This window comes from Crinia signifera, chromosome 5, assembly GCF_055691185.1.
Source record: "Crinia signifera chromosome 5, ASM5569118v1, whole genome shotgun sequence".
Taxonomy (NCBI): domain Eukaryota; kingdom Metazoa; phylum Chordata; class Amphibia; order Anura; family Myobatrachidae; genus Crinia; species Crinia signifera.
Window position 1 is genome coordinate 6,511,114 of NC_139221.1, and position 27,988 is coordinate 6,539,101.

Consider the following 27,988-nt stretch of genomic DNA (forward strand, 5'->3'; position numbering starts at 1 on the left):
CCAAATTTGAGGTTGTGACCGACCTTTATGGTGCCTTCTAGTCCCCCCCGTAACCAGCTCTAGCGATGAGCTGAAGGAACCACTGGTGACCACTCCCAGAAATATCAGCGCTATTTAAGGGTTATTTTTTATTTATTTTTTAAATCCTTCTAGAAAATTGTTGACGTTAAAAAGTATTTTCGTATCCAATGGACTGTTCTGAAGCGTCCCAGATACCAGGGAAACCCCAAGGAGGGATGTTATATCGGCAGCTGGGACATCGAGGAGTCCTGGAGCCGCCTGCACAAGAAGAGTGAGAGGACCCCCAGAGAAATGTGCGGGGAGCAAATACATGGCTAAACGTGGGGTGTGTGTGTGTGTGTATATATAAGTGCTTTCATTGCTTCTGTATCCAGCGATGAATGTGGTTCCCATCACTAAAATAGGCAGTGTCAGGGATGAGCCGCGAAGGGCAGTGGTTCCCAAACAAGGAGCCGTGGCACGCTGGGGTGCGTAGAGACACTGGCAGTGCTGGTGATGCCATATGGATGCACCCTGTAACCTGGTTCCTCACCACAAGCCACGGACGACACAAACACAATTTACTTTTTTTTTTTCTGAATCGCTCAATAATCATAAACTTTTGGCCCCAGGGTGCCGTGAAATAATTCCGATACTCATTTACGCCGTGACGGAGAAAGGTTTGGGACCACCGACGTAGGGGATGACACAATGACACCAGGCGCTGTATTGACGCACTCATGTATTTACAGATAAAAATAGCACATACAAAATGAAGCATACACACACAGTGGTGTAACAAAAAATATAAAAGCAATGAATAACCATCAAAATAAAAAACAGATCAGCGCTTCGGTCTGGTCCCGTCGCGCCGGGAGAAGCGCACACACAAAAACATCAAACCCTACAGAAACTACCTAAGTAATGCTGGCTGCCGGGGATTGTGCCCTGGCGTGGAGAGGAACAACAATCTGGGGATGTGGAGGAGGCACAGGTAACACGGAATGCGTCCCTTCCCTCAGCTAATCTACGTCACGGACGCAGCGGAACGCAAACCGGCACGGACTAAGGTAAGAAATACTACAGCGACGTATAGTACCCAGAAGCCCCCGCTGGGCGACATTATACCTACTTGTCTCAATCTATGACCCCCGCTGCCCACAAAATAGTTACCATCACGTATAAAATTGGGGGAAGAATCTGGCTTCAAGATCCATCCAAAATTATTAATTAAAGTTAAAGTGACTGTGTTCTGCCCCCATCCCAAATGCAGCAGTGGCAGAAAAGTTTACGGGCTGCCAACAGGAAGGTACTTCATGGAACCCCTGAGGATTGCATTTAGTGAGGACGATATTGTGGTCCTACATTCTGCCAGTGCTGACCAATAAACCCACTTCTGTGAGCCATCTTACCCGCCCTGGTCACGCACCATGGCAGAGACGCTGGTGGAGAAGGCAACTATTACAAGCTAGCAGGGAAGCCCCGTGTTCTTCTGCCGCAGGAAAACGGGCACCCGGGCAGCGCACAGGTACTCGTCACCTGTGTCTCCGTGCTTTGCGCCAAGACAGGTGGATTATACAATAAAAAACCTCTGAACATGCCGCACACAGTGCACAAAACCCCTTCAATTGCCCTGAACCCCTCTATACGCCACGAGTATGTAAGTGAAAAATATAAATGTATATACGTATTGTTATACCCAAGCCGCTGCGCAGAGACAAGCTTTGGCACTGGGGCGGAAACGTCATTCCTAAGACAAGTGGTGGAGCTGGGATCCACGCAGCGCTGTAACATACGAGCAGCATGACTGGCCAATCCTTGTAAACAGCATAGACATTGTATAAACCGTGTAACAAAACAATATAAATACAACGTGTGTACCCCGGGCTACAAGCCTGAGATCCAGCTCGTGTGCCCGCCCTACCACGGGGGCGCCATCGGTTCCCACAAGCAATACCCTCCTTGCCCGCTGACCCTGTCCTTGTAAATGCAGGGTCTCGGGACTGCAAACACTGGTGAGTACATCATATACAACAGTACACATTGAGGGGAAGTAAAACACAAGCGCACAGCAATCATCAACATGGAACACAAAGTCCGCGCTCATTCCTTCAGGGGCCAGCGGCGAGCCGGCCGGCGCACTTCACAGATTCACATTGCGGTAAACATCTTCTCTGCAGCCAAATGTCAGATCCGAGTGTAACAATGAACAGGGTCCGTGTGCAAAGTAGAAAAGAGTCACTTCATGGTACAGACCCCCGCCGGCTGGGCGCAGGGGGGTCAGCATATAGGGGGTGGTGTAACAAATGCACTTCAGGATACAAAACTTCTCCCGTCTCTCATGTACCCTTTACAGGCCCAACAAAACTTGGGCACCATCGTCTCTCGCTCTCGGATAACTTAAGGTAAAGTTACGGTGACCCATACAAATAAATGCCCATGGGGTTAATGTAAAACGTGGCAGGTGGAATGCCCCCATAGGGCCCTGGAAGAACGACTGGACATGCTGGTGAGGAGATCCCACGGTCATCATGAACAGTTAGCGGGTCCTGGGGGCAGGTCTTGGTCCATGCTGCAGCCCAGGGCCTCAATGTCGTTACTGATGTCAGAGATCATGCGATCCCACTCGTCTCCTTCTGATGGAGCCGACTGGTCGTCTGAGCCCTCCGCTGCACCGTTGCCGTTTGTGGTGGAGTTCGAGGCGGTGCTCATGGTCCGTCTGTACCTCCCGAAGCTGTCTGTGATTATCCCCCGTCCGTCCTTCACACCGATGGTTTCAAGGAAGTTCTCAAAGTGTTGGCTGTCCTTCTCGGGAATGAATGGCCGGAGACCTGCGCGGGAGGAAGAGACAGCTGCAAGATCACAACCTAAGACGGTATACGCTCACCAGGCCCACCGCAGGACAGGTATACAATCACTAGGCCCACCACAGGACGGGCGTACACTCACTAGGCCCACCACAGGACGGTATACGCTCACTAGGCCCACCACAGGACGGGTATACAATCACTAGACCCACCACAGGACGGGTATACGCTCACTAGACCCACCACAGGACGGGTATACGCTCACTAGACCCACCACAGGACGGTATACGCTCACCAGGCCCACCACAGGACGGATATACAATCACTAGGCCCACCGCAGGACGGGTATACGCTCACTAGACCCACCACAGGACGGGTATACAATCACTAGGCCCACCACAGGACGGGTATACAATCACTAGGCCCACCACAGGACGGGTATACAATCACTAGGCCCACCGCAGGACGGGTATACAATCACTAGGCCCACCGCAGGACGGGTATACAATCACTAGGCCCACCGCAGGACGGGTATACAATCACTAGGCCCACCAAAGGAGGGGTATACAATCACTAGGCCCACCACAGGACGGGTATACAATCACTAAGCCCACCAAAGGAGGGGTATACAATCACTAGGCCCACCACAGGACGGGTATACAATCACTAGGCCCACCACAGGACGGGTATACAATCACTAGGCCCACCGCAGGACGGGTATACAGTCACTAGGCCCACCGCAGGACGGGTATACAATCACTAGGCCCACCGCAGGACGGGTATACAATCACTAGGCCCACCGCAGGACGGGTATACAATCACTAGGCCCACCACAGGACCGGTATACGCTCACTAGGCCCACCGCAGGACAGGTATACAATCACTAGGCCCACCGCAGGACGGGTATACAATCACTAAGCCCACCAAAGGACGGTATACGCTCACTAGGCCCACCGCAGGACGGGTATACACTCACTAGGCCCACCACAGGACGGGTATACGCTCACTAGACCCACCACAGGACGGTATACGCTCACTAGGCCCACCACAGGACGGGTATACAATCACTAAGCCCACCACAGGATGGGTATACGCGCACTAGGCCCACCACAGGACGGGTATACGCTCACTAGGCCCACCACAGGATGGGTATACGCTCACTAGGCCCACCACAGGACGGGTATACAATCACTAGGCCCACCACAGGACGGTATACGCTCACTAGACTCACCACAGGACGGTATACGCTCACTAGACTCACCACAGGACGGTATACGGTCACTAGGCCCACCACAGGACGGTATACGGTCACTAGGCCCACCACAGGACGGGTATACGCTCACTAGGCCCACCACAGGATGGTATACGCTCACTAGACCCACCACAGGACGGGTATACGCTCACTAGGCCACCACAGGACGGTATACGCTCACTAGACCCACCACAGGACGGTATACGCTCACTAGACCCACCACAGGACGGTATACGCTCACTAGACCCACCACAGGACCGGTATACGCTCACTAGACCCACCACAGGACGGGTATACGCTCACTAGGCCCACGACGGGTATACGCTCACCAGACCTACCGCAGGACGGGTATACGCTCACTAGGCCCACCACAGGACGGGTATACAATCACTAGACCCACCACAGGACGGGTATACAATCACCAGGCCCACCACAGGACGGGTATACGCTCACCAGGCCCACCACAGGACGGGTATACGCTCACCAAGCCCACCACAGGACGGGTATACGCTCACTAGGCCCACCACAGGACGGGTATACGCTCACTAGGCCCACCACAGAACGGGTATACGCTCACTAGGCCCACCACAGGACGGGCGTATGCTCACCAGACCCACCACAGGACGGGCATACAATCACCAGGCCCACCACAGGACGGGCGTATGCTCACCAGACCCACCACAGGACGGGCATACAATCACCAGACCCACCACAGGACGGGTACACGCTCACCAGACCCACCACAGGACAGGCATATGCTCACCAGACCCACCGCAGGACGGGCGTACGCTCACCAGACCCACCACAGGACGGGTACACGCTCACCAGACCTACTACAGGACGGGTACACGCTCACCAGACCCACCACAGGACAGGTATACGCTCACTAGACCCACCACAGGACAGGTATACGCTCACTAGGCCCACCACAGGACGGGTATACGCTCACTAGGCCCACCACAGGACGGGTATACGCTCACTAGGCCCACCACAGGACGGGTATACGCTCACTAGGCCCACCACAGGACGGGTATACGCTCACTAGGCCCACCACAGGACGGGAATACAATTACTAGGCCCACCACAGGACGGGTATACGCTCACTAGGCCCACCACAGGACGGGTATACAATCACTAGGCCCACCACAGGACGGGTATACGCTCACTAGGCCCACCACGGGACCGGTATACGCTCACTAGGCCCACCGCAGGACGGGTATACGCTCACTAGGCCCACCACAGGACGGGTATACGCTCACTAGGCCCACCACAGGACGGGTATACGCTCACTAGGCCCACCACAGGACCGGTATACGCTCACTAGGCCCACCACAGGACCGGTATACGCTCACTAGGCCCACCACAGGACGGGAATACAATTACTAGGCCCACCACAGGACGGGTATACGCTCACTAGGCCCACCACGGGACCGGTATACGCTCACTAGGCCCACCACAGGACCGGTATACGCTCACTAGGCCCACCACAGGACGGGTATACGCTCACTAGGCCCACCACAGGACGGGTATACGCTCACTAGGCCCACCACAGGACCGGTATACGCTCACTAGGCCCACCACAGGACGGGTATACGCTCACTAGGCCCACCACAGGACCGGTATACGCTCACTAGGCCCACCACAAGACGGTCAACAGACGGACACTAGGGCATGGAGGTAGAATAAAATAGTGTGCCAAGTGTAGCGAGGTACCATGCCCGAAGCATGGCGAGTGGGCACCGTGCCTGACACATTGTCCATGCCAACTGTGTCAACATTTGGGGGGGGGGGGGGGGGGGGGGTGAGGGGGACATGGAAAAACCCACCTTATACTTGCATCGACTTAATGACCCTGTTGACCTAAACCCATATTGACCTTTTGAGGGTGACGACCTAAAGCCTGTGGACCTTCCTGTGGTCAAACCAATGATCCCAACCCCCTGAAACACAAGTTCTCCAAAGGTTCCTGTAGCTCCGTCCCTCCTCCCCCTCCCTCGGCCCTGCTCCCCCCTCCCGCGGCTCCATCCCTGCTCCCCTCTCCTTCCCGCTGCCCCGTCCCTGCTCCCCTCTCCCTCCCGCGGCCCCAGTCCCTGCTCTCTCCTGCGGCCTAGTCCCTGCTCCCCTCTCCCTCCTGTGGCCCCATCCCTGCCCCGTCCCTGCTCCCCTCTCCCTCCAATGGCCCCGTCCCTGCTCCCTCCCTCCAGCGGCCTAGTCCCTGCTCCCCTCTCCCTCCAATGGCCCCGTCCCTGCTCCCTCCCTCCAGCGGCCTAGTCCCTGCTCCCCTCTCCCTCCCGCGGCCCCGTCCCTGCTCCCCTCTCCCTCCTGCGGCCTAGTCCCTGCTCCCTCCCACGGCCTAGTCCCTGCTCCCCTCTCTCTCCCACGGCCCCATCCCTGCTCCAGGAATCCACACGCGCTAAGCAGCGGCCACAAGCCACTAGTCGCCGAGCACCGCTCTATACTTACCGAGCAGCAGAAACTTCCTGCTGTCCCCGTACAGCTGGCGCAGATTGATACAGAACTCGTGGATGGAGGCACCGTTCCGGTACTCGTGGATGAGCATCGCAAACTGCTGGATTTCTTGTGAGGAAAGTTTGGTTCTTAACTGTGAAATCAGAACACAAAGATCAGCGACCAGACGCAGCCTGTGGTGAGACCCCGTGGATCCCGTGGCACTACGACCGGTGGATCCACCCTAGGGCGTCGCAGGTATCACCAGGATTTGGGCTCCCATTGCAGCAGGTTGTAGGACACTAGAAATAAGGTGAAGGCGCGGACTGTAGCAGTCATGTGACCTTACAGCGGCCTATCCTGTCCGGTGTACGCGGCCTTACCGTCATCATATAGTCATGCAGCAGCTCCGCCGCCGTGGCGCTCAGCTCACTCTCACTGGCCGTCTTGTTATGAGGAGAATTCCTGTCACCATCCACGGAGCCCTGAAAGGAGCTGCAGGGAACACAGCGGGAAAGCAGATTACACCGGAGTCAGCACCTGGACGAGGGCCACACCCCGGGACAGGCATACACACAGGAGGGGTCTGGTGGAGGAATTTGGTCATTTGTGCCCATGTGCATGTTTGACTGTAAGCAGGGATGCTGCGCGCCTACCTCAAGGGCCTAATTCAGACCTGATCTCAGAACAAAACCATGCTGCACTGCAGGTGGGTAGATGTAACAGGTGCAGAGAAATAGTTAGATTTGGGTGGGGTGTGTTGAAACTGAAATTTAAAAATGCAGTGTAAAAATAATGCAGCCAGTATTTACCCTGCACAGAAACAACATAACTCCCGCCAAATCTAACTCTCTGCAAATGTTAAATCTGCCCCCCTGCAGTGCAGCATGGTTGTGTCCATTTTGAGAACAAAGTTGATCTGCGATCAGGTGGGAATTAGGCTCCATATCCGTGCGACAGTGATCGCCTGTGTACGTCTAGACGGCCGTAACCACCACATTCCGTACCCTGTGCTGCCGTGGCTGCCCCTTCCTCGCCCTCAGAGCAGCGTGGAACTCTGTCTACTCGCACAAAAAATAGTGGCCCCATTGCCACACAAGTGTCACAGGCAGAGCAACATGGCCGACATCCATCTGACCGTTCTGCTTGGTAAAACTTGTTATATGCAGCCCTGTACGAAGCTGTACACCAATCAGAACCCGCCACATCAATATAGCGTTCCTGGTGTCATACATCCAGCCGAGCGACCTGGCAAAATCGGTGCACAGGGGCCACCACTATAGAACCCGCTGGTGTGTAGTGATAATAACGTTACTTACAAGGCACCGACTTCATCGTAGGCTTCCTTCCCCTCCATCTTACTGGACGAGTCATCTGCAATAAGCAGAGTACAAGGGTCACACATAGCTCCTGGTGCCCTCAGTCCGACCGCATCTGCCCCGTACACTGCACTAACAGCTGGGACAGGTCCTGGTGCCCTCAGTCCCACCGCATCTGCCCCGTACACTGCACTAACAGCTGGGACAGGTCCTGGTGCCCTCAGTCCCACCGCATCTGCCCCATACACTGCACTGACAGTCGGGACAGGTCCTGGTGCCCTCAGTCCCACCGCATCTGCCCCGTACACTGCACGGACAGCAGGGACAGGTCCTGGTGCCCTCAGTCCCACCGCATCTGCCCCGTACACTGCACTAACAGCTGGGACAGGTCCTGGTGCCCTCAGTCCGACCGCATCCGCCCCGTACACTGCACGGACAGATGGGACAATCCTTGGTGCCCTCACAGTCCTACCGCATCTGCCCCGTACACTGCACTGACAGCTGGGACAGGTCCTGGTGCCCTCACAGACCTACCGCATCTGCCCCATACACTGCACTGACAGCTGGGACAGGGCCTGGTGCCCTCACAGACCTACCGCATCTGCCCCATACACTGCACTGACAGCTGGGACAGGGCCTGGTGCCCTCACAGACCTACCGCATCTGCCCCATACACTGCACTGACAGCTGGGACAGGTCCTGGTGCCCTCACAGTCCTACCGCATCTGCCCCATACACTGCACTGAAAGCTGGGACAGGTCCTGGTGCCCTCAGTCCCACCGCATCTGCCCCATACACTGCACTAACAGCTGGGACAGGTCCTGGTGCCCTCACAGTCCTACCGCATCTGCCCCATACACTGCACTAACAGCTGGGACAGGCCCTGGTGCCCTCACAGTCCTACCGCATCTGCCCCATACACTGCACTAACAGCTGGGACAGGCCCTGGTGCCCTCACAGTCCTACCGCATCTGCCCCATACACTGCACTAACAGCTGGGACAGGTCCTGGTGCCCTCACAGTCCTACCGCATCTGCCCCATACACTGCACTAACAGCTGGGACAGGCCCTGGTGCCCTCACAGTCCTACCGCATCTGCCCCATACACTGCACTAACAGCTGGGACAGGCCCTGGTGCCCTCACAGACCTACCGCATCTGCCCCGTACACTGCACTAACAGCTGGGACAGGCCCTGGTGCCCTCACAGACCTACCGCATCTGCCCCGTACACTGCACTAACAGCTGGGACAGGCCCTGGTGCCCTCACAGACCTACCGCATCTGCCCCATACACTGCACTAACAGCTGGGACAGGCCCTGGTGCCCTCACAGACCTACCGCATCTGCCCCATACACTGCAATGACAGATGGGACAGGGCCTGGTGCCCTCACACTGCATCTGCCCCATACACTGCACTAACAGCTGGGACAGGCCCTGGTGCCCTCAGTCCTACCGCATCTGCCCCATACACTGCACTAACAGCTGGGACAGGGCCTGGTGCCCTCACACTGCATCTGCCCCATACACTGCACTAACAGCTGGGACAGGTCCTGGTGCCCTCACAGTCCTACCGCATCTGCCCCATACACTGCACTAACAGCTGGGACAGGCCCTGGTGCCCTCACAGACCTACCGCATCTGCCCCATACACTGCACTAACAGCTGGGACAGGCCCTGGTGCCCTCACAGACCTACCGCATCTGCCCCGTACACTGCACTAACAGCTGGGACAGGCCCTGGTGCCCTCACAGACCTACCGCATCTGCCCCATACACTGCAATGACAGATGGGACAGGGCCTGGTGCCCTCACACTGCATCTGCCCCATACACTGCACTAACAGCTGGGACAGGCCCTGGTGCCCTCAGTCCTACCGCATCTGCCCCATACACTGCACTAACAGCTGGGACAGGGCCTGGTGCCCTCACACTGCATCTGCCCCATACACTGCACTAACAGCTGGGACAGGTCCTGGTGCCCTCACAGTCCTACCGCATCTGCCCCATACACTGCACTAACAGCAGGGACAGGTCCTGGTGCCCTCAGTCCCACCGCATCTGCCCCGTACACTGCACTAACAGCTGGGACAGGTCCTGGTGCCCTCAGTCCGACCGCATCCGCCCCGTACACTGCACGGACAGATGGGACAATCCTTGGTGCCCTCACAGTCCTACCGCATCTGCCCCGTACACTGCACTGACAGCTGGGACAGGTCCTGGTGCCCTCACAGTCCTACCGCATCTGCCCCATACACTGCACTGACAGCTGGGACAGGTCCTGGTGCCCTCAGTCCCACCGCATCTGCCCCGTACACTGCACTGACAGCTGGGACAGGTCCTGGTGCCCTCAGTCCCACCGCATCTGCCCCATACACTGCACTAACAGCTGGGACAGGTCCTGGTGCCCTCACAGTCCTACCGCATCTGCCCCATACACTGCACTAACAGCTGGGACAGGCCCTGGTGCCCTCACAGTCCTACCGCATCTGCCCCATACACTGCACTAACAGCTGGGACAGGCCCTGGTGCCCTCACAGACCTACCGCATCTGCCCCGTACACTGCACTAACAGCTGGGACAGGCCCTGGTGCCCTCACAGACCTACCGCATCTGCCCCATACACTGCACTAACAGCTGGGACAGGCCCTGGTGCCCTCACAGACCTACCGCATCTGCCCCGTACACTGCACTAACAGCTGGGACAGGCCCTGGTGCCCTCACAGACCTACCGCATCTGCCCCATACACTGCAATGACAGATGGGACAGGGCCTGGTGCCCTCACACTGCATCTGCCCCATACACTGCACTAACAGCTGGGACAGGCCCTGGTGCCCTCAGTCCTACCGCATCTGCCCCATACACTGCACTAACAGCTGGGACAGGGCCTGGTGCCCTCACACTGCATCTGCCCCATACACTGCACTAACAGCTGGGACAGGTCCTGGTGCCCTCACAGTCCTACCGCATCTGCCCCATACACTGCACTAACAGCTGGGACAGGCCCTGGTGCCCTCACAGTCCTACCGCATCTGCCCCATACACTGCACTAACAGCTGGGACAGGCCCTGGTGCCCTCACAGACCTACCGCATCTGCCCCATACACTGCACTGACAGATGGGACAGGGCCTGGTGCCCTCACAGACCTACCGCATCTGCCCCATACACTGCACTAACAGCTGGGACAGGGCCTGGTGCCCTCACACTGCATCTGCCCCATACACTGCAATAACAGCTGGGACAGGCCCTGGTGCCCTCAGTCACACCGCATCTGCCCCATACACTGCACTAACAGCTGGGACAGGCCCTGGTGCCCTCACAGACCTACCGCATCTGCCCCATACACTGCACTGACAGCTGGGACAGGCCCTGGTGCCCTCACAGACCTACCGCATCTGCCCCATACACTGCACTGACAGATGGGACAGGGCCTGGTGCCCTCACAGACCTACCGCATCTGCCCCATACACTGCACTAACAGCTGGGACAGGGCCTGGTGCCCTCACACTGCATCTGCCCCATACACTGCACTAACAGCTGGGACAGGCCCTGGTGCCCTCAGTCACACCGCATCTGCCCCATACACTGCACTAACAGCTGGGACAGGCCCTGGTGCCCTCACAGACCTACCGCACCTGCCCCATACACTGCACTGACAGATGGGACAGGGCCTGGTGCCCTCACACCGCATCTGCCCCATACACTGCACTAACAGCTGGGACAGGTCCTGGTGCCCTCACACTGCATCTGCCCCATACACTGCACTAACAGATGGGACAGGGCCTGGTGCCCTCACACCGCATCTGCCCCATACACTGCACTAACAGCTGGGACAGGTCCTGGTGCCCTCACACTGCATCTGCCCCATACACTGCACTAACAGCTGGGACAGGTCCTGGTGCCCTCACACCGCATCTGCCCCATACACTGCACTGACAGATGCGACAGGGCCTGGTGCCCTCACAGTCACACCGCATCTGCCCCATACACTGCACTAACAGCTGGGACAGGTCCTGGTGCCCTCACACCGCATCTGCCCCATACACTGCACTGACAGCTGGGACAGGTCCTGGTGCCCTCACACCGCCTTGACTACTGCAACATCCTTCTCTCTGGGCTACCTCTCACCCGCCTCGCACCTCTCCAATCCATTCTTAACGCTGCTGCTAGGCTCATCTTCCTCTCCCGCCGCTCTACCTCCGCCTCCCCCCTCTGTTTATCTCTTCACTGGCTCCCCATTCCTTTCCGAGTTCTCTTTAAACTCCTCACCACCACCTACAAGGCTCTCTCCTCCTCCACCGCTCCTTACCTCTCTTCACTGATCTCTATCCACACTCCCTCCCGTCCTCTTCGCTCCATCGCTGACCACCGACTGACCTCTCACCTAATCACCTCCTCCCACTCCCGTGTCCAAGACTTCTCTCGCGCTGCCCCCCTGCACTGGAACAACCTCCCGCCACCCATCAGGCTTTCTGATTCCCTTACCTCCTTCAAGCGCTCCCTCAAAACCCACTTTTTTCGACTAGCCTATCCCTCCTCCTAACCTCTTTTGATCCTCCTATCCTGCCTCCGTTCCCCTCCGTTCCTACTTATCCTATATTTTTTCGTTCGTCCACCCACCTATTTTTAGTATGTTATCTCTTATGAGTAGGGTCCTCCTGCCTCACGTACTCACCCTACCTCTTTACCTCACCTGTCCTCCTGTCCTGTTCTTCCCTTCCTCTACTTCATCTTCAGTCTCCTCGACAATTTTGACACCTACTTCTGAACTGATGCTGATTTTAGTTTTACCAGCTATACCCCTATTCATACTGTATTTTTCAACACACCCTGTACGTTACCTTGTAATTTGTTTTTTGCTTGCTATGTACGGCGCTGCGGACACTTTGCGGCGCCTTATAAATAAAGCTGCTGCTGCTGCCCCATACACTGCACTGACAGCTGGGACAGGTCCTGGTGCCCTCACACCACATCTGCCCCATACACTGCACTAACAGCTGGGACAGGCCCTGGTGCCCTCACACCACATCTGCCCCATACACTGCACTAACAGCTGGGACAGGTCCTGGTGCCCTCACACTGCATCTGCCCCATACACTGCACTAACAGCTGGGACAGGTCCTGGTGCCCTCACACTGCATCTGCCCCATACACTGCACTAACAGCTGGGACAGGCCCCGGTGCCCTCACACTGCATCTGCCCCATACACTGCACTAACAGCTGGGACAGGTCCTGGTGCCCTCACACTGCATCTGCCCCATACACTGCACTAACAGCTGGGACAGTCCTGGTGCCCTCACACCGCATCTGCCCCACACACTGCACTAACAGCCGGGACAGGTCCTGGTGCCCTCACACCGCATCTGCCCCATACACTGCACTAACAGCCGGGACAGGTCCTGGTGCCCTCACACCGCATCTGCCCCATACACTGCACTAACAGCTGGGACAGGTCCTGGTGCCCTCACACTGCATCTGCCCCATACACTGCACTAACAGCCGGGACAGGTCCTGGTGCCCTCACACCGCATCTGCCTCATACACTGCACTAACAGCTGGGACAGGTCCTGGTGCCCTCACAGTCCTACCGCATCTGCCCCATACACTGCACTGACAGCCGGGACAGGTCCTGGTGCCCTCACACCGCATCTGCCCCATACACTGCACTAACAGCTGGCACAGGTCCTGGTGCCCTCACACCGCATCTGCCCCATACACTGCACTAACAGCTGGGACAGGTCCTGGTGCCCTCACACTGCATCTGCCCCATACACTGCACTGACAGCTAGGACAGGTACTGGTGCCCTCACACCGCATCTGCCCCATACACTGCACTAACAGCTGGGACAGGTCCTGGTGCCCTCACAGTCCTACCGCATCTGCCCCATACACTGCACTGACAGCCGGGACAGGTCCTGGTGCCCTCACACCGCATCTGCCCCATACACTGCACTAACAGCTGGGACAGGTCCTGGTGCCCTCACACTGCATCTGCCCCATACACTGCACTGACAGCTAGGACAGGTACTGGTGCCCTCACACCGCATCTGCCCCATACACTGCACTAACAGCCGGGACAGGTCCTGGTGCCCTCACACCGCATCTGCCCCATACACTGCACTAACAGCTGGGACAGGTCCTGGTGCCCTCACACTGCATCTGCCCCATACACTGCACTAACAGCTGGGACAGTCCTGGTGCCCTCACACCGCATCTGCCCCACACACTGCACTAACAGCCGGGACAGGTCCTGGTGCCCTCACACCGCATCTGCCCCATACACTGCACTAACAGCCGGGACAGGTCCTGGTGCCCTCACACCGCATCTGCCCCATACACTGCACTAACAGCTGGGACAGGTCCTGGTGCCCTCACACTGCATCTGCCCCATACACTGCACTGACAGCTGGGACAGGTCCTGGTGCCCTCACAGTCACACCGCATCTGCCCCGTACACTGCACTGACAGCCGGGACAGGTCCTGGTGCCCTCACACTGCATCTGCCCCATACACTGCACTGACAGCTGGGACAGGTCCTGGTGCCCTCACACCGCATCTGCCCCATACACTGCACTAACAGCTGGGACAGGCCCTGGTGCCCTCACAGACCTACCGCATCTGCCCCGTACACTGCACTAACAGCTGGGACAGGCCCTGGTGCCCTCACAGACCTACCGCATCTGCCCCGTACACTGCACTAACAGCTGGGACAGGCCCTGGTGCCCTCACAGACCTACCGCATCTGCCCCATACACTGCAATGACAGATGGGACAGGGCCTGGTGCCCTCACACTGCATCTGCCCCATACACTGCACTAACAGCTGGGACAGGCCCTGGTGCCCTCAGTCCTACCGCATCTGCCCCATACACTGCACTAACAGCTGGGACAGGGCCTGGTGCCCTCACACTGCATCTGCCCCATACACTGCACTAACAGCTGGGACAGGTCCTGGTGCCCTCACAGTCCTACCGCATCTGCCCCATACACTGCACTAACAGCAGGGACAGGTCCTGGTGCCCTCAGTCCCACCGCATCTGCCCCGTACACTGCACTAACAGCTGGGACAGGTCCTGGTGCCCTCAGTCCGACCGCATCCGCCCCGTACACTGCACGGACAGATGGGACAATCCTTGGTGCCCTCACAGTCCTACCGCATCTGCCCCGTACACTGCACTGACAGCTGGGACAGGTCCTGGTGCCCTCACAGTCCTACCGCATCTGCCCCATACACTGCACTGACAGCTGGGACAGGTCCTGGTGCCCTCAGTCCCACCGCATCTGCCCCGTACACTGCACTGACAGCTGGGACAGGTCCTGGTGCCCTCAGTCCCACCGCATCTGCCCCATACACTGCACTAACAGCTGGGACAGGTCCTGGTGCCCTCACAGTCCTACCGCATCTGCCCCATACACTGCACTAACAGCTGGGACAGGCCCTGGTGCCCTCACAGTCCTACCGCATCTGCCCCATACACTGCACTAACAGCTGGGACAGGCCCTGGTGCCCTCACAGACCTACCGCATCTGCCCCGTACACTGCACTAACAGCTGGGACAGGCCCTGGTGCCCTCACAGACCTACCGCATCTGCCCCATACACTGCACTAACAGCTGGGACAGGCCCTGGTGCCCTCACAGACCTACCGCATCTGCCCCGTACACTGCACTAACAGCTGGGACAGGCCCTGGTGCCCTCACAGACCTACCGCATCTGCCCCATACACTGCAATGACAGATGGGACAGGGCCTGGTGCCCTCACACTGCATCTGCCCCATACACTGCACTAACAGCTGGGACAGGCCCTGGTGCCCTCAGTCCTACCGCATCTGCCCCATACACTGCACTAACAGCTGGGACAGGGCCTGGTGCCCTCACACTGCATCTGCCCCATACACTGCACTAACAGCTGGGACAGGTCCTGGTGCCCTCACAGTCCTACCGCATCTGCCCCATACACTGCACTAACAGCTGGGACAGGCCCTGGTGCCCTCACAGTCCTACCGCATCTGCCCCATACACTGCACTAACAGCTGGGACAGGCCCTGGTGCCCTCACAGACCTACCGCATCTGCCCCATACACTGCACTGACAGATGGGACAGGGCCTGGTGCCCTCACAGACCTACCGCATCTGCCCCATACACTGCACTAACAGCTGGGACAGGGCCTGGTGCCCTCACACTGCATCTGCCCCATACACTGCAATAACAGCTGGGACAGGCCCTGGTGCCCTCAGTCACACCGCATCTGCCCCATACACTGCACTAACAGCTGGGACAGGCCCTGGTGCCCTCACAGACCTACCGCATCTGCCCCATACACTGCACTGACAGCTGGGACAGGCCCTGGTGCCCTCACAGACCTACCGCATCTGCCCCATACACTGCACTGACAGATGGGACAGGGCCTGGTGCCCTCACAGACCTACCGCATCTGCCCCATACACTGCACTAACAGCTGGGACAGGGCCTGGTGCCCTCACACTGCATCTGCCCCATACACTGCACTAACAGCTGGGACAGGCCCTGGTGCCCTCAGTCACACCGCATCTGCCCCATACACTGCACTAACAGCTGGGACAGGCCCTGGTGCCCTCACAGACCTACCGCACCTGCCCCATACACTGCACTGACAGATGGGACAGGGCCTGGTGCCCTCACACCGCATCTGCCCCATACACTGCACTAACAGCTGGGACAGGTCCTGGTGCCCTCACACTGCATCTGCCCCATACACTGCACTAACAGATGGGACAGGGCCTGGTGCCCTCACACCGCATCTGCCCCATACACTGCACTAACAGCTGGGACAGGTCCTGGTGCCCTCACACTGCATCTGCCCCATACACTGCACTAACAGCTGGGACAGGTCCTGGTGCCCTCACACCGCATCTGCCCCATACACTGCACTGACAGATGCGACAGGGCCTGGTGCCCTCACAGTCACACCGCATCTGCCCCATACACTGCACTAACAGCTGGGACAGGTCCTGGTGCCCTCACACCGCATCTGCCCCATACACTGCACTGACAGCTGGGTCAGGTCCTGGTGCCCTCACACCGCCTTGACTACTGCAACATCCTTCTCTCTGGGCTACCTCTCACCCGCCTCGCACCTCTCCAATCCATTCTTAACGCTGCTGCTAGGCTCATCTTCCTCTCCCGCCGCTCTACCTCCGCCTCCCCCCTCTGTTTATCTCTTCACTGGCTCCCCATTCCTTTCCGAGTTCTCTTTAAACTCCTCACCACCACCTACAAGGCTCTCTCCTCCTCCACCGCTCCTTACCCCTCTCCACTGATCTCTATCCACACTCCCTCACGTCCTCTTCGCTCCATCGCTGACTGCCGACTGACCTCTCACCTAATCACCTCCTCCCACTCCTGTGTCCAAGACTTCTCTCGCGCTGCCCCCCTGCACTGGAACAACCTCCCGCCACCCATCAGGCTTTCTGATTCCCTTACCTCCTTCAAGCGCTCCCTCAAAACCCACTTTTTTCGACTAGCCTATCCCTCCTCCTAACCTCTTTTGATCCTCCTATCCTGCCTCCGTTCCCCTCCGTTCCTACTTATCCTATATTTTTTCGTTCGTCCACCCACCTATTTTTAGTATGTTATCTCTTATGAGTAGGGTCCTCCTGCCTCACGTACTCACCCTACCTCTTTACCTCACCTGTCCTCCTGTCCTGTTCTTCCCTTCCTCTACTTCATCTTCAGTCTCCTCGACAATTTTGACACCTACTTCTGAACTGATGCTGATTTTAGTTTTACCAGCTATACCCCTATTCATACTGTATTTTTCAACACACCCTGTACGTTACCTTGTAATTTGTTTTTTGCTTGCTATGTACGGCGCTGCGGACACTTTGCGGCGCCTTATAAATAAAGCTGCTGCTGCTGCCCCATACACTGCACTGACAGCTGGGACAGGTCCTGGTGCCCTCACACCACATCTGCCCCATACACTGCACTAACAGCTGGGACAGGCCCTGGTGCCCTCACACCACATCTGCCCCATACACTGCACTAACAGCTGGGACAGGTCCTGGTGCCCTCACACTGCATCTGCCCCATACACTGCACTAACAGCTGGGACAGGTCCTGGTGCCCTCACACTGCATCTGCCCCATACACTGCACTAACAGCTGGGACAGGCCCCGGTGCCCTCACACTGCATCTGCCCCATACACTGCACTAACAGCTGGGACAGGTCCTGGTGCCCTCACACTGCATCTGCCCCATACACTGCACTAACAGCTGGGACAGTCCTGGTGCCCTCACACCGCATCTGCCCCACACACTGCACTAACAGCCGGGACAGGTCCTGGTGCCCTCACACCGCATCTGCCCCATACACTGCACTAACAGCCGGGACAGGTCCTGGTGCCCTCACACCGCATCTGCCCCATACACTGCACTAACAGCTGGGACAGGTCCTGGTGCCCTCACACTGCATCTGCCCCATACACTGCACTAACAGCCGGGACAGGTCCTGGTGCCCTCACACCGCATCTGCCTCATACACTGCACTAACAGCTGGGACAGGTCCTGGTGCCCTCACAGTCCTACCGCATCTGCCCCATACACTGCACTGACAGCCGGGACAGGTCCTGGTGCCCTCACACCGCATCTGCCCCATACACTGCACTAACAGCTGGCACAGGTCCTGGTGCCCTCACACCGCATCTGCCCCATACACTGCACTAACAGCTGGGACAGGTCCTGGTGCCCTCACACTGCATCTGCCCCATACACTGCACTGACAGCTAGGACAGGTACTGGTGCCCTCACACCGCATCTGCCCCATACACTGCACTAACAGCTGGGACAGGTCCTGGTGCCCTCACAGTCCTACCGCATCTGCCCCATACACTGCACTGACAGCCGGGACAGGTCCTGGTGCCCTCACACCGCATCTGCCCCATACACTGCACTAACAGCTGGGACAGGTCCTGGTGCCCTCACACTGCATCTGCCCCATACACTGCACTGACAGCTAGGACAGGTACTGGTGCCCTCACACCGCATCTGCCCCATACACTGCACTAACAGCCGGGACAGGTCCTGGTGCCCTCACACCGCATCTGCCCCATACACTGCACTAACAGCTGGGACAGGTCCTGGTGCCCTCACACTGCATCTGCCCCATACACTGCACTAACAGCTGGGACAGTCCTGGTGCCCTCACACCGCATCTGCCCCACACACTGCACTAACAGCCGGGACAGGTCCTGGTGCCCTCACACCGCATCTGCCCCATACACTGCACTAACAGCCGGGACAGGTCCTGGTGCCCTCACACCGCATCTGCCCCATACACTGCACTAACAGCTGGGACAGGTCCTGGTGCCCTCACACTGCATCTGCCCCATACACTGCACTGACAGCTGGGACAGGTCCTGGTGCCCTCACAGTCACACCGCATCTGCCCCGTACACTGCACTGACAGCCGGGACAGGTCCTGGTGCCCTCACACTGCATCTGCCCCATACACTGCACTGACAGCTGGGACAGGTCCTGGTGCCCTCACACCGCATCTGCCCCATACACTGCACTAACAGCCGGGACAGGTCCTGGTGCCCTCACACCGCATCTGCCCCATACACTGCACTAACAGCTGGGACAGGTCCTGGTGCCCTCACACCGCATCTGCCCCATACACTGCACTAACAGCTGGCACAGGCCCTGGTGCCCTCACACCGCATCTGCCCCATATACTGCACTAACAGCTGGGACAGGTCCTGGTGCCCTCACACCGCATCTGCCCCACACACTGCACTAACAGCTGGGACAGGTCCTGGTGCCCTCACACCGCATCTGCCCCATACACTGCACTAACAGCTGGGACAGGTCCTGGTGCCCTCACACCGCATCTGCCCCACACACTGCACTAACAGCTGGGACAGGTCCTGGTGCCCTCACACCGCATCTGCCCCATACACTGCACTGACAGCTAGGACAGGTACTGGTGCCCTCACACCGCATCTGCCCCATACACTGCACTAACAACTGGGACAGGTCCTGGTGCCCTCACAGTCCTACCGCATCTGCCCCATACACTGCACTGACAGCCGGGACAGGTCCTGGTGCCCTCACACCGCATCTGCCCCATACACTGCACTAACAGCCGGGACAGGTCCTGGTGCCCTCACACCGCATCTGCCCCATACACTGCACTAACAGCTGGGACAGGTCCTGGTGCCCTCACACTGCATCTGCCCCATACACTGCACTAACAGCTGGGACAGGCCCCGGTGCCCTCACACTGCATCTGCCCCATACACTGCACTAACAGCTGGGACAGGTCCTGGTGCCCTCACACTGCATCTGCCCCATACACTGCACTGACAGCCGGGACAGGTCCTGGTGCCCTCACACCGCATCTGCCCCATATACTGCACTAACAGCTGGGACAGGTCCTGGTGCCCTCACACTGCATCTGCCCCATACACTGCACTGACAGCTAGGACAGGTACTGGTGCCCTCACACCGCATCTGCCCCATACACTGCACTAACAGCCGGGACAGGTCCTGGTGCCCTCACACCGCATCTGCCCCATACACTGCACTAACAGCTGGGACAGGTCCTGGTGCCCTCACACCACATCTGCCCCATACACTGCACTAACAGCTGGGACAGGTCCTGGTGCCCTTACACCGCATCTGCCCCATACACTGCACTAACAGCTGGGACAGTCCTGGTGCCCTCACACCGCATCTGCCCCACACACTGCACTAACAGCCGGGACAGGTCCTGGTGCCCTCACACCGCATCAGCCCCTTACACTGCACTAACAGCTGGGACAGGTTCTGGTGCCCTCACACCGCATCTGCCCCATACACTGCACTAACAGCTGGCACAGGCCCTGGTGCCCTCACAGTCCTACCGCATCTGCCCCATACACTGCACTAACAGCTGGGACAGGTCCTGGTGCCCTCACACTGCATCTGCCCCATACACTGCACTGACAGCTAGGACAGGTACTGGTGCCCTCACACCGCATCTGCCCCATACACTGCACTAACAGCTGGGACAGGTCCTGGTGCCCTCACACCGCATCTGCCCCATACACTGCACTAACAGCTGGGACAGGTCCTGGTGCCCTCACACCGCATCAGCCCCTTACACTGCACTAACAGCTGGGACAGGTCCTGGTGCCCTCACACCGCATCTGCCCCATACACTGCACTAACAGCTGGCACAGGCCCTGGTGCCCTCACAGTCCTACCGCATCTGCCCCATACACTGCACTAACAGCTGGGACAGGTCCTGGTGCCCTCACACTGCATCTGCCCCATACACTGCACTGACAGCTAGGACAGGTACTGGTGCCCTCACACCGCATCTGCCCCATACACTGCACTAACAGCTGGGACAGGTCCCGGTGCCCTCACACTGCATCTGCCCCATACACTGCACTAACAGCTGGGACAGGCCCCGGTGCCCTCACACGGCATCTGCCCCATACACTGCACTAACAGCTGGGACAGGTCCTGGTGCCCTCACACTGCATCTGCCCCATACACTGCACTAACAGCTGGGACAGTCCTGGTGCCCTCACACCGCATCTGCCCCACACACTGCACTAACAGCCGGGACAGGTCCTGGTGCCCTCACACCGCATCTGCCCCATACACTGCACTAACAGCCGGGACAGGTCCTGGTGCCCTCACACCGCATCTGCCCCATACACTGCACTAACAGCTGGGACAGTCCTGGTGCCCTCACACTGCATCTGCCCCATACACTGCACTGACAGCTGGGACAGGTCCTGGTGCCCTCACACCGCATCTGCCCCATACACTGCACTGACAGCTGGGACAGGTCCTGGTGCCCTCACACCGCATCTGCCCCATACACTGCACTAACAGCTGGGACAGTCCTGGTGCCCTCACACTGCATCTGCCCCATACACTGCACTGACAGCCGGGACAGGTCCTGGTGCCCTCACACCGCATCTGCCCCATACACTGCACTAACAGCTGGGACAGGTCCTGGTGCCCTCACACCGCATCTGCCCCATACACTGCACTGACAGCCGGGACAGGTCCTGGTGCCCTCACACCGCATCTGCCCCATACACTGCACTAACAGCCGGGACAGGTCCTGGTGCCCTCACACCGCATCTGCCCCATACACTGCACTAACAGCTGGGACAGTCCTGGTGCCCTCACACCGCATCTGCCCCACACACTGCACTAACAGCCGGGACAGGTCCTGGTGCCCTCACACCGCATCTGCCCCGTACACTGCACTGACAGCCGGGACAGGTCCTGGTGCCCTCACACCGCATCTGCCCCATACACTGCACTAACAGCTGGGACAGGTCCTGGTGCCCTCACACCGCATCTGCCCCATACACTGCACTGACAGCTGGGACAGGTCCTGGTGCCCTCACACCGCATCTGCCCCATACACTGCACTAACAGCCGGGACAGGTCCTGGTGCCCTCACACCGCATCTGCCCCACACACTGCACTGACAGCTGGGACAGGTACTGGTGCCCTCACACCGCATCTGCCCCATACACTGCACTAACAGCTGGGACAGGTCCTGGTGCCCTCACAGTCCTACCGCATCTGCCCCATACACTGCACTAACAGCTGGGACAGGTCCTGGTGCCCTCACACTGCATCTGCCCCATACACTGCACTGACAGCTAGGACAGGTACTGGTGCCCTCACACCGCATCTGCCCCATACACTGCACTAACAGCCGGGACAGGTCCTGGTGCCCTCACACCGCATCTGCCCCATACACTGCACTAACAGCTGGGACAGGTCCTGGTGCCCTCACACCGCATCTGCCCCATACACTGCACTAACAGCTGGGACAGGTCCTGGTGCCCTCACACCGCATCTGCCCCATACACTGCACTAACAGCTGGGACAGGTCCTGGTGCCCTCACACCGCATCAGCCCCATACACTGCACTAACAGCTGGGACAGGTCCTGGTGCCCTCACACCGCATCTGCCCCATATACTGCACTAACAGCTGGGACAGGTCCTGGTGCCCTCACACCGCATCTGCCCCACACACTGCACTAACAGCTGGGACAGGTCCTGGTGCCCTCACACCGCATCTGCCCCATACACTGCACTAACAGCTGGCACAGGCCCTGGTGCCCTCACACCGCATCTGCCCCATACACTGCACTAACAGCTGGCACAGGCCCTGGTGCCCTCACACCACATCAGCCCCTTACACTGCACTAACAGCTGGGACAGGTCCTGGTGCCCTCACACTGCATCTGCCCCATACACTGCACTAACAGCTGGGACAGGTCCTGGTGCCCTCACACCGCATCTGCCCCATACACTGCACTAACAGCTGGGACAGGTCCTGGTGCCCTCACACCGCATCAGCCCCTTACACTGCACTAACAGCTGGGACAGGTCCTGGTGCCCTCACACCGCATCTGCCCCATACACTGCACTAACAGCTGGCACAGGTCCTGGTGCCCTCACACCGCATCTGCCCCACACACTGCACTAACAGCTGGGACAGGTCCTGGTGCCCTCACACTGCATCTGCCCCATACACTGCACTAACAGCTGGGACAGGTCCTGGTGCCCTCACACCGCATCTGCCCCATACACTGCACTAACAGCTGGGACAGGTCCTGGTGCCCTCACACCGCATCAGCCCCTTACACTGCACTAACAGCTGGGACAGGTCCTGGTGCCCTCACACCGCATCTGCCCCATACACTGCACTAACAGCTGGCACAGGTCCTGGTGCCCTCACACCGCATCTGCCCCACACACTGCACTAACAGCTGGGACAGGTCCTGGTGCCCTCACACCGCATCTGCCCCACACACTGCACTAACAGCTGGGACAGTCCTGGTGCCCTCACACCGCATCCGCCCCATACACTGCACTAACAGCTGGGACAGGTCCTGGTGCCCTCACACTGCATCTGCCCCATACACTGCACTAACAGCTGGGACAGGCCCCGGTGCCCTCACACCGCATCTGCCCCATACACTGCACTAACAGCCGGGACAGGTCCTGGTGCCCTCACACCGCATCTGCCCCACACACTGCACTAACAGCCGGGACATGACAGCTACAGGCTGCTCTTCCCAACTCCAGCAACATGAATGTGATTATAGAAAGTGGGGCTCGGTTCTGTACAGTATGAGGAGCGGTCTCTGCTCACGTACCGCTGTGTAAGGACATATGGCGGGTGGGTGTGGACGCACCATCAAATATAGCCCTGTCTAGGAAGTCTATGGTGGATTCCGTGTAGACGATCTGGAAGACTTGGCCCAGCAGCGAGCACAGCTCCTCTGCAGCCGCCTGCGGGAGAGAAGACACAGGAGAGCGGTCACTGGGCAGACCAGTCAGTGTTGACACTGGTAACACTGGGAGAAGGAGGCGGCCATTACTTTATTCTCAGTAGCCAGGATAACCAGACAGCACGATTCTACCGGGCCCGTCCCGCACTCACACAGGGATCCGGAGGTGAGGACTTTGGCACTCTCGGCGGACAAGCTCTGGCTGGGAGAGATCCCGGGATCCTGTGCTGTACGGAAGGAGAGATATCGGTGGTTAGACGGCGGCACCGGGCACAGGACCTCCAGCGACATTACAGAGTTGTCCCGTCCACCGGTCCCGCGTGCGGCATTTGGCGGGAGACCTGGCGCTGTGTAGGCGCTCTCACATGGGTTACACACCAGCGTCTGTATATGCATTATTATAGCCTTATATCTATAGGATAGTCCCCAATTTGCACCTTAATATTAACATGCAACGAGAGGTAGAAGAGAAGAGCGGTTTGGAGTAATACACATGCGCCAATTCCATAATCATTAGTACAACACTGGGCATCTAATCCAAACTATATATCATGCTCCAATTCCCAGCCCACGATAATCCCACTACAGTGATGTCACTATGGAGATGCTCAAGGCCACGCCCAGGACATAGGGCCCGCACCACCCGCGCCATCCCCAGTACACAGGACCCAAGCCACACCCAGGACACAGCCTCCGTGCCACGCCCGGGACACCAGCCCCACCACTCCCAGTACACAGGCCCCGCGCTACGCCCAGGACACAGCCTCCACCATGACAGCATCCGCAGCATGCCTGGGACACGGGCCCCGCCACCCACAGCTGGGGACACGGGCCCCACCACTCGCACCCGGGACACAGACCCCAGGACCTGCGCCATGCCTGGGACACAGTCTCCTTTCCACGCCCAAGACAAAGCAGCGACTCACCCGTTTTCAGAAGCACCAAATGCAGACAGTCGTCCCGGATGTAGGAGACGGCAGCGATGTCATGAATGGGAACTCGGAGTATTACGTCCTCCCCGTCCCGCCACACCACTTTGACGTTGTACGCAGACAGGCTGATAACGGCGTCATGTTCCTGGGTCAGCTGTGCGGGGAGCTGGTGCAGTCTCTGTGTACAGAGCACATCAGGGGTTAATGACACAAACGTATCAGCCTAGGAGAAGTCGCGGTCAGACGATAGTTTCCCGCAGAGTTATTCTGTACGCGTCTTACTGAGCGCACACACATAACACACACATAACACACACACACACTCGCGGAAAACACACACACTCGCGCCTGGATAAACACACACAAAAACCGATTGCTGTATAAATGTACTGAGGTGTGTATGTAATAAGCCTCAGGTCACACAATACATCACAGTAATAGGGCATCTCGCTGCATTACCAGCCCCTCAGGATTGCCCTGTTATGTTGGTCTGCGTTTCCTCCTTTGGTGATTTACACACAATATATCCTAGGATGAGCTGCCTGCAAGCGGGTGAGGTTACCCCGTACGCCAACTGTACAGACAATTCTCACTACAATGATCAGTAGTGGCAGGTATGCTGTTCCATGTAGTGCCCCAGGGCTGATTCCAGGGGTGATTGCAGGTGAGTTAGCATCTACTTATGGTATTAAATTATAATTAATACCAATTAATACCGGAGGTCTGCCGTGGCTGGGGGGGCTCACCAGAGGTCTGCCGTGGCTGGGGGGGGGGCTCACCAGAGGTCTGCCGTGGCTGGGGGGCTCACCAGAGGTCTGCCGTGGCTGGGGGGGGGGGCTCACCAGAGGTCTGCTGTGGCTGGGGGGCACATGTTACATCTGGTTTTGTCCATTTGAGAAGGAATTTGCCTTTGCAAGTGAACCAGAATTAGGGCCTGTGTATCTATGAACATGTAAACAGGACTAATACCTAACACCTAATACAGTGTGTAACAGGATCTGTACGTCCCCTCCTCACCGGGGTTCCTGGGACCACCAGCAGAGCAGTCAGTACTTGTGTATTATCTGGGCGCCCGATTTTATCATTGCATGTCACTACATAAGGCATGCGATGCGATTTTTCATTGTAAAGACCCAATTTTTAATTGTATAGTCACCCATGGGTGATTTCATTCCCCCACTATCCAACTACGCCTGGAGTTGATTTTATGTAGTGTGGCGAGCGCAGCGAGCCACCGAGCCCGAAGCGTGGCGATCAGACGCGGATTACTTTACATGTATTCTGCGTCCCCTCGCCGCGCTATATAAAATCAACTCCATGTGTAGTTGGATAGTGGGGGTATGAAATCACCCATGGGTGACTATACAATTAAATATCTGGTCTTTACAATGAAAAATCGCATTGCATGAATTGTATGCCACTATATTGCATGCGATGCAATACAATGACAAAATCGGGCGCCCAGATATTACACAAGTACCGAGCAGTTTTCAATAGCAACAGACCTTTCGGACAAGTACCATGGTACGTCTGGCGAGCACGTTCTCAGTCAGAGTGAGATCCGTTACCACGGGTGACGCATGTACACGGGGGATGGATTGGAGGGAGCTGTAGAGATTATACCCACTGACAGTACATGACACAGGGGGTGAGATTTAATAGGATGAGATTTTCAGAAAGTGAGAGATTCGGTAAGAAATCTCCAGTTTTTTTAAAGCGGCAATCATTTATAGTGCAAAATCAGTTTGATTTTGCAGTGTAAATGATCGCCGCTTTAAAAAACCTGGAGATTTCTCACCAAATCTCTCACTTTCTGAAAATCTCACCCTCTATTACAGTAGATCGGTAGGATAAATCCGCAGCACTGCAGGTGGCCGGGGGACCCCTCTGTGGGGAGCCCGGAACATACAGATCCTATTACACTCCATATATCGCTGCGTTACGCGGTATCAGTACAAACGGATATCTAGTAGAGGACAGCGTGTACCAAGGCAATCTGCATGTATACAATACAGCGCAGCGACGCGTTTCACCTGTGAGGAACAGGGTTCTATGTGACGTCTCCTCTGTGGGGAGCCCGGAACATACAGATCCTATTACACTCCATATATCGCTGCCTTACCCGGTATCAGTACAAACGGATATCTATTAGAGGACAGCGTGTACCAAGGCAATCTGCATGTATACAATACAGCGCAGCGACGCGTTTCACCTGTGAGGAACAGGGTTCTGTGTGACGTCTCCTCTGTGGGGAGCACAGAACATACAGATCCTATTTCACTCCATATATCGCTGCGTTACCCGGTATCAGTACATACGGATATCTATTAGAGGACAGCGTGTACCAAGGCAATCTGCATGTATATAATACAGCGCAGCGACGCGTTTCACCTCGGTTCTATGTGACGTCTCCTCTGATTACGGGGGAATAAGGTGTCGCACAGCCGAGGACCCCCGAGAACTATTACTTACCTGATGTATTATGTGACCCGTTTCATCAGCCCCGGGTATTACAGACGTCAGGCAGCGCGCGCTGTACACTACATATTACAGTTATATAAACATTCGTTATTATGGCTTCCCAAATATCTCAGCAACAGCTAAGTCACTGCGCACATTACCAGGGGGAACCAACCAAAGGAGCCGACGCAGAGCAGCAAATCAGGTGTCAGGACACACAGCAGTTATTGGGCCACAAATACATCATAGAACAGGATTGGGAAACCGTCAGCCCTCCAGCTGTTGTTGGACTACGCATCCCAGAATGCCCTGCTACCATTTTGCGATTTGGCCATGCTCAAACTGTTGCAGGGCATGCTGGGATGTGTAGTACAAAAGATAGAGGACCGAGGGTTCCCCATCCCTGTCATAACAAACAGAGAACCATAACTTTGATACAGGTATAATATGCTTTATACAGTGGGCCCCA

General features: G+C 57.5%; 1 protein-coding gene across 4 annotated transcripts in view; it reads right to left on the reverse strand.

Moving 5' to 3' along the window:
- Positions 1 to 729: 729 nt before the first annotated feature.
- CCM2 (CCM2 scaffold protein) overlaps positions 730 to 27,988 on the reverse strand; it is a 42,371-nt gene continuing 15,112 nt past the window's right edge. For 3 of the 4 annotated variants that reach the window (XM_083186565.1, XM_083186566.1, XM_083186567.1), the window contains exons 5-11: positions 25,054 to 25,237; positions 24,218 to 24,354; positions 23,993 to 24,128; positions 7,827 to 7,881; positions 6,891 to 7,002; positions 6,523 to 6,661; positions 730 to 2,831 (exon numbers count right to left, since the gene is read on the reverse strand). In XM_083186565.1, coding sequence (XP_083042691.1) covers positions 2,530 to 2,831; positions 6,523 to 6,661; positions 6,891 to 7,002; positions 7,827 to 7,881; positions 23,993 to 24,128; positions 24,218 to 24,354; positions 25,054 to 25,237 — 1,065 coding nt within the window. In that variant the 3' untranslated portion in view covers positions 730 to 2,529. The remainder of the gene's footprint in view (positions 2,832 to 6,522; positions 6,662 to 6,890; positions 7,003 to 7,826; positions 7,882 to 23,992; positions 24,129 to 24,217; positions 24,355 to 25,053; positions 25,238 to 27,988) is intronic. The other variant, XM_083186568.1, reaches the window with a different exon arrangement.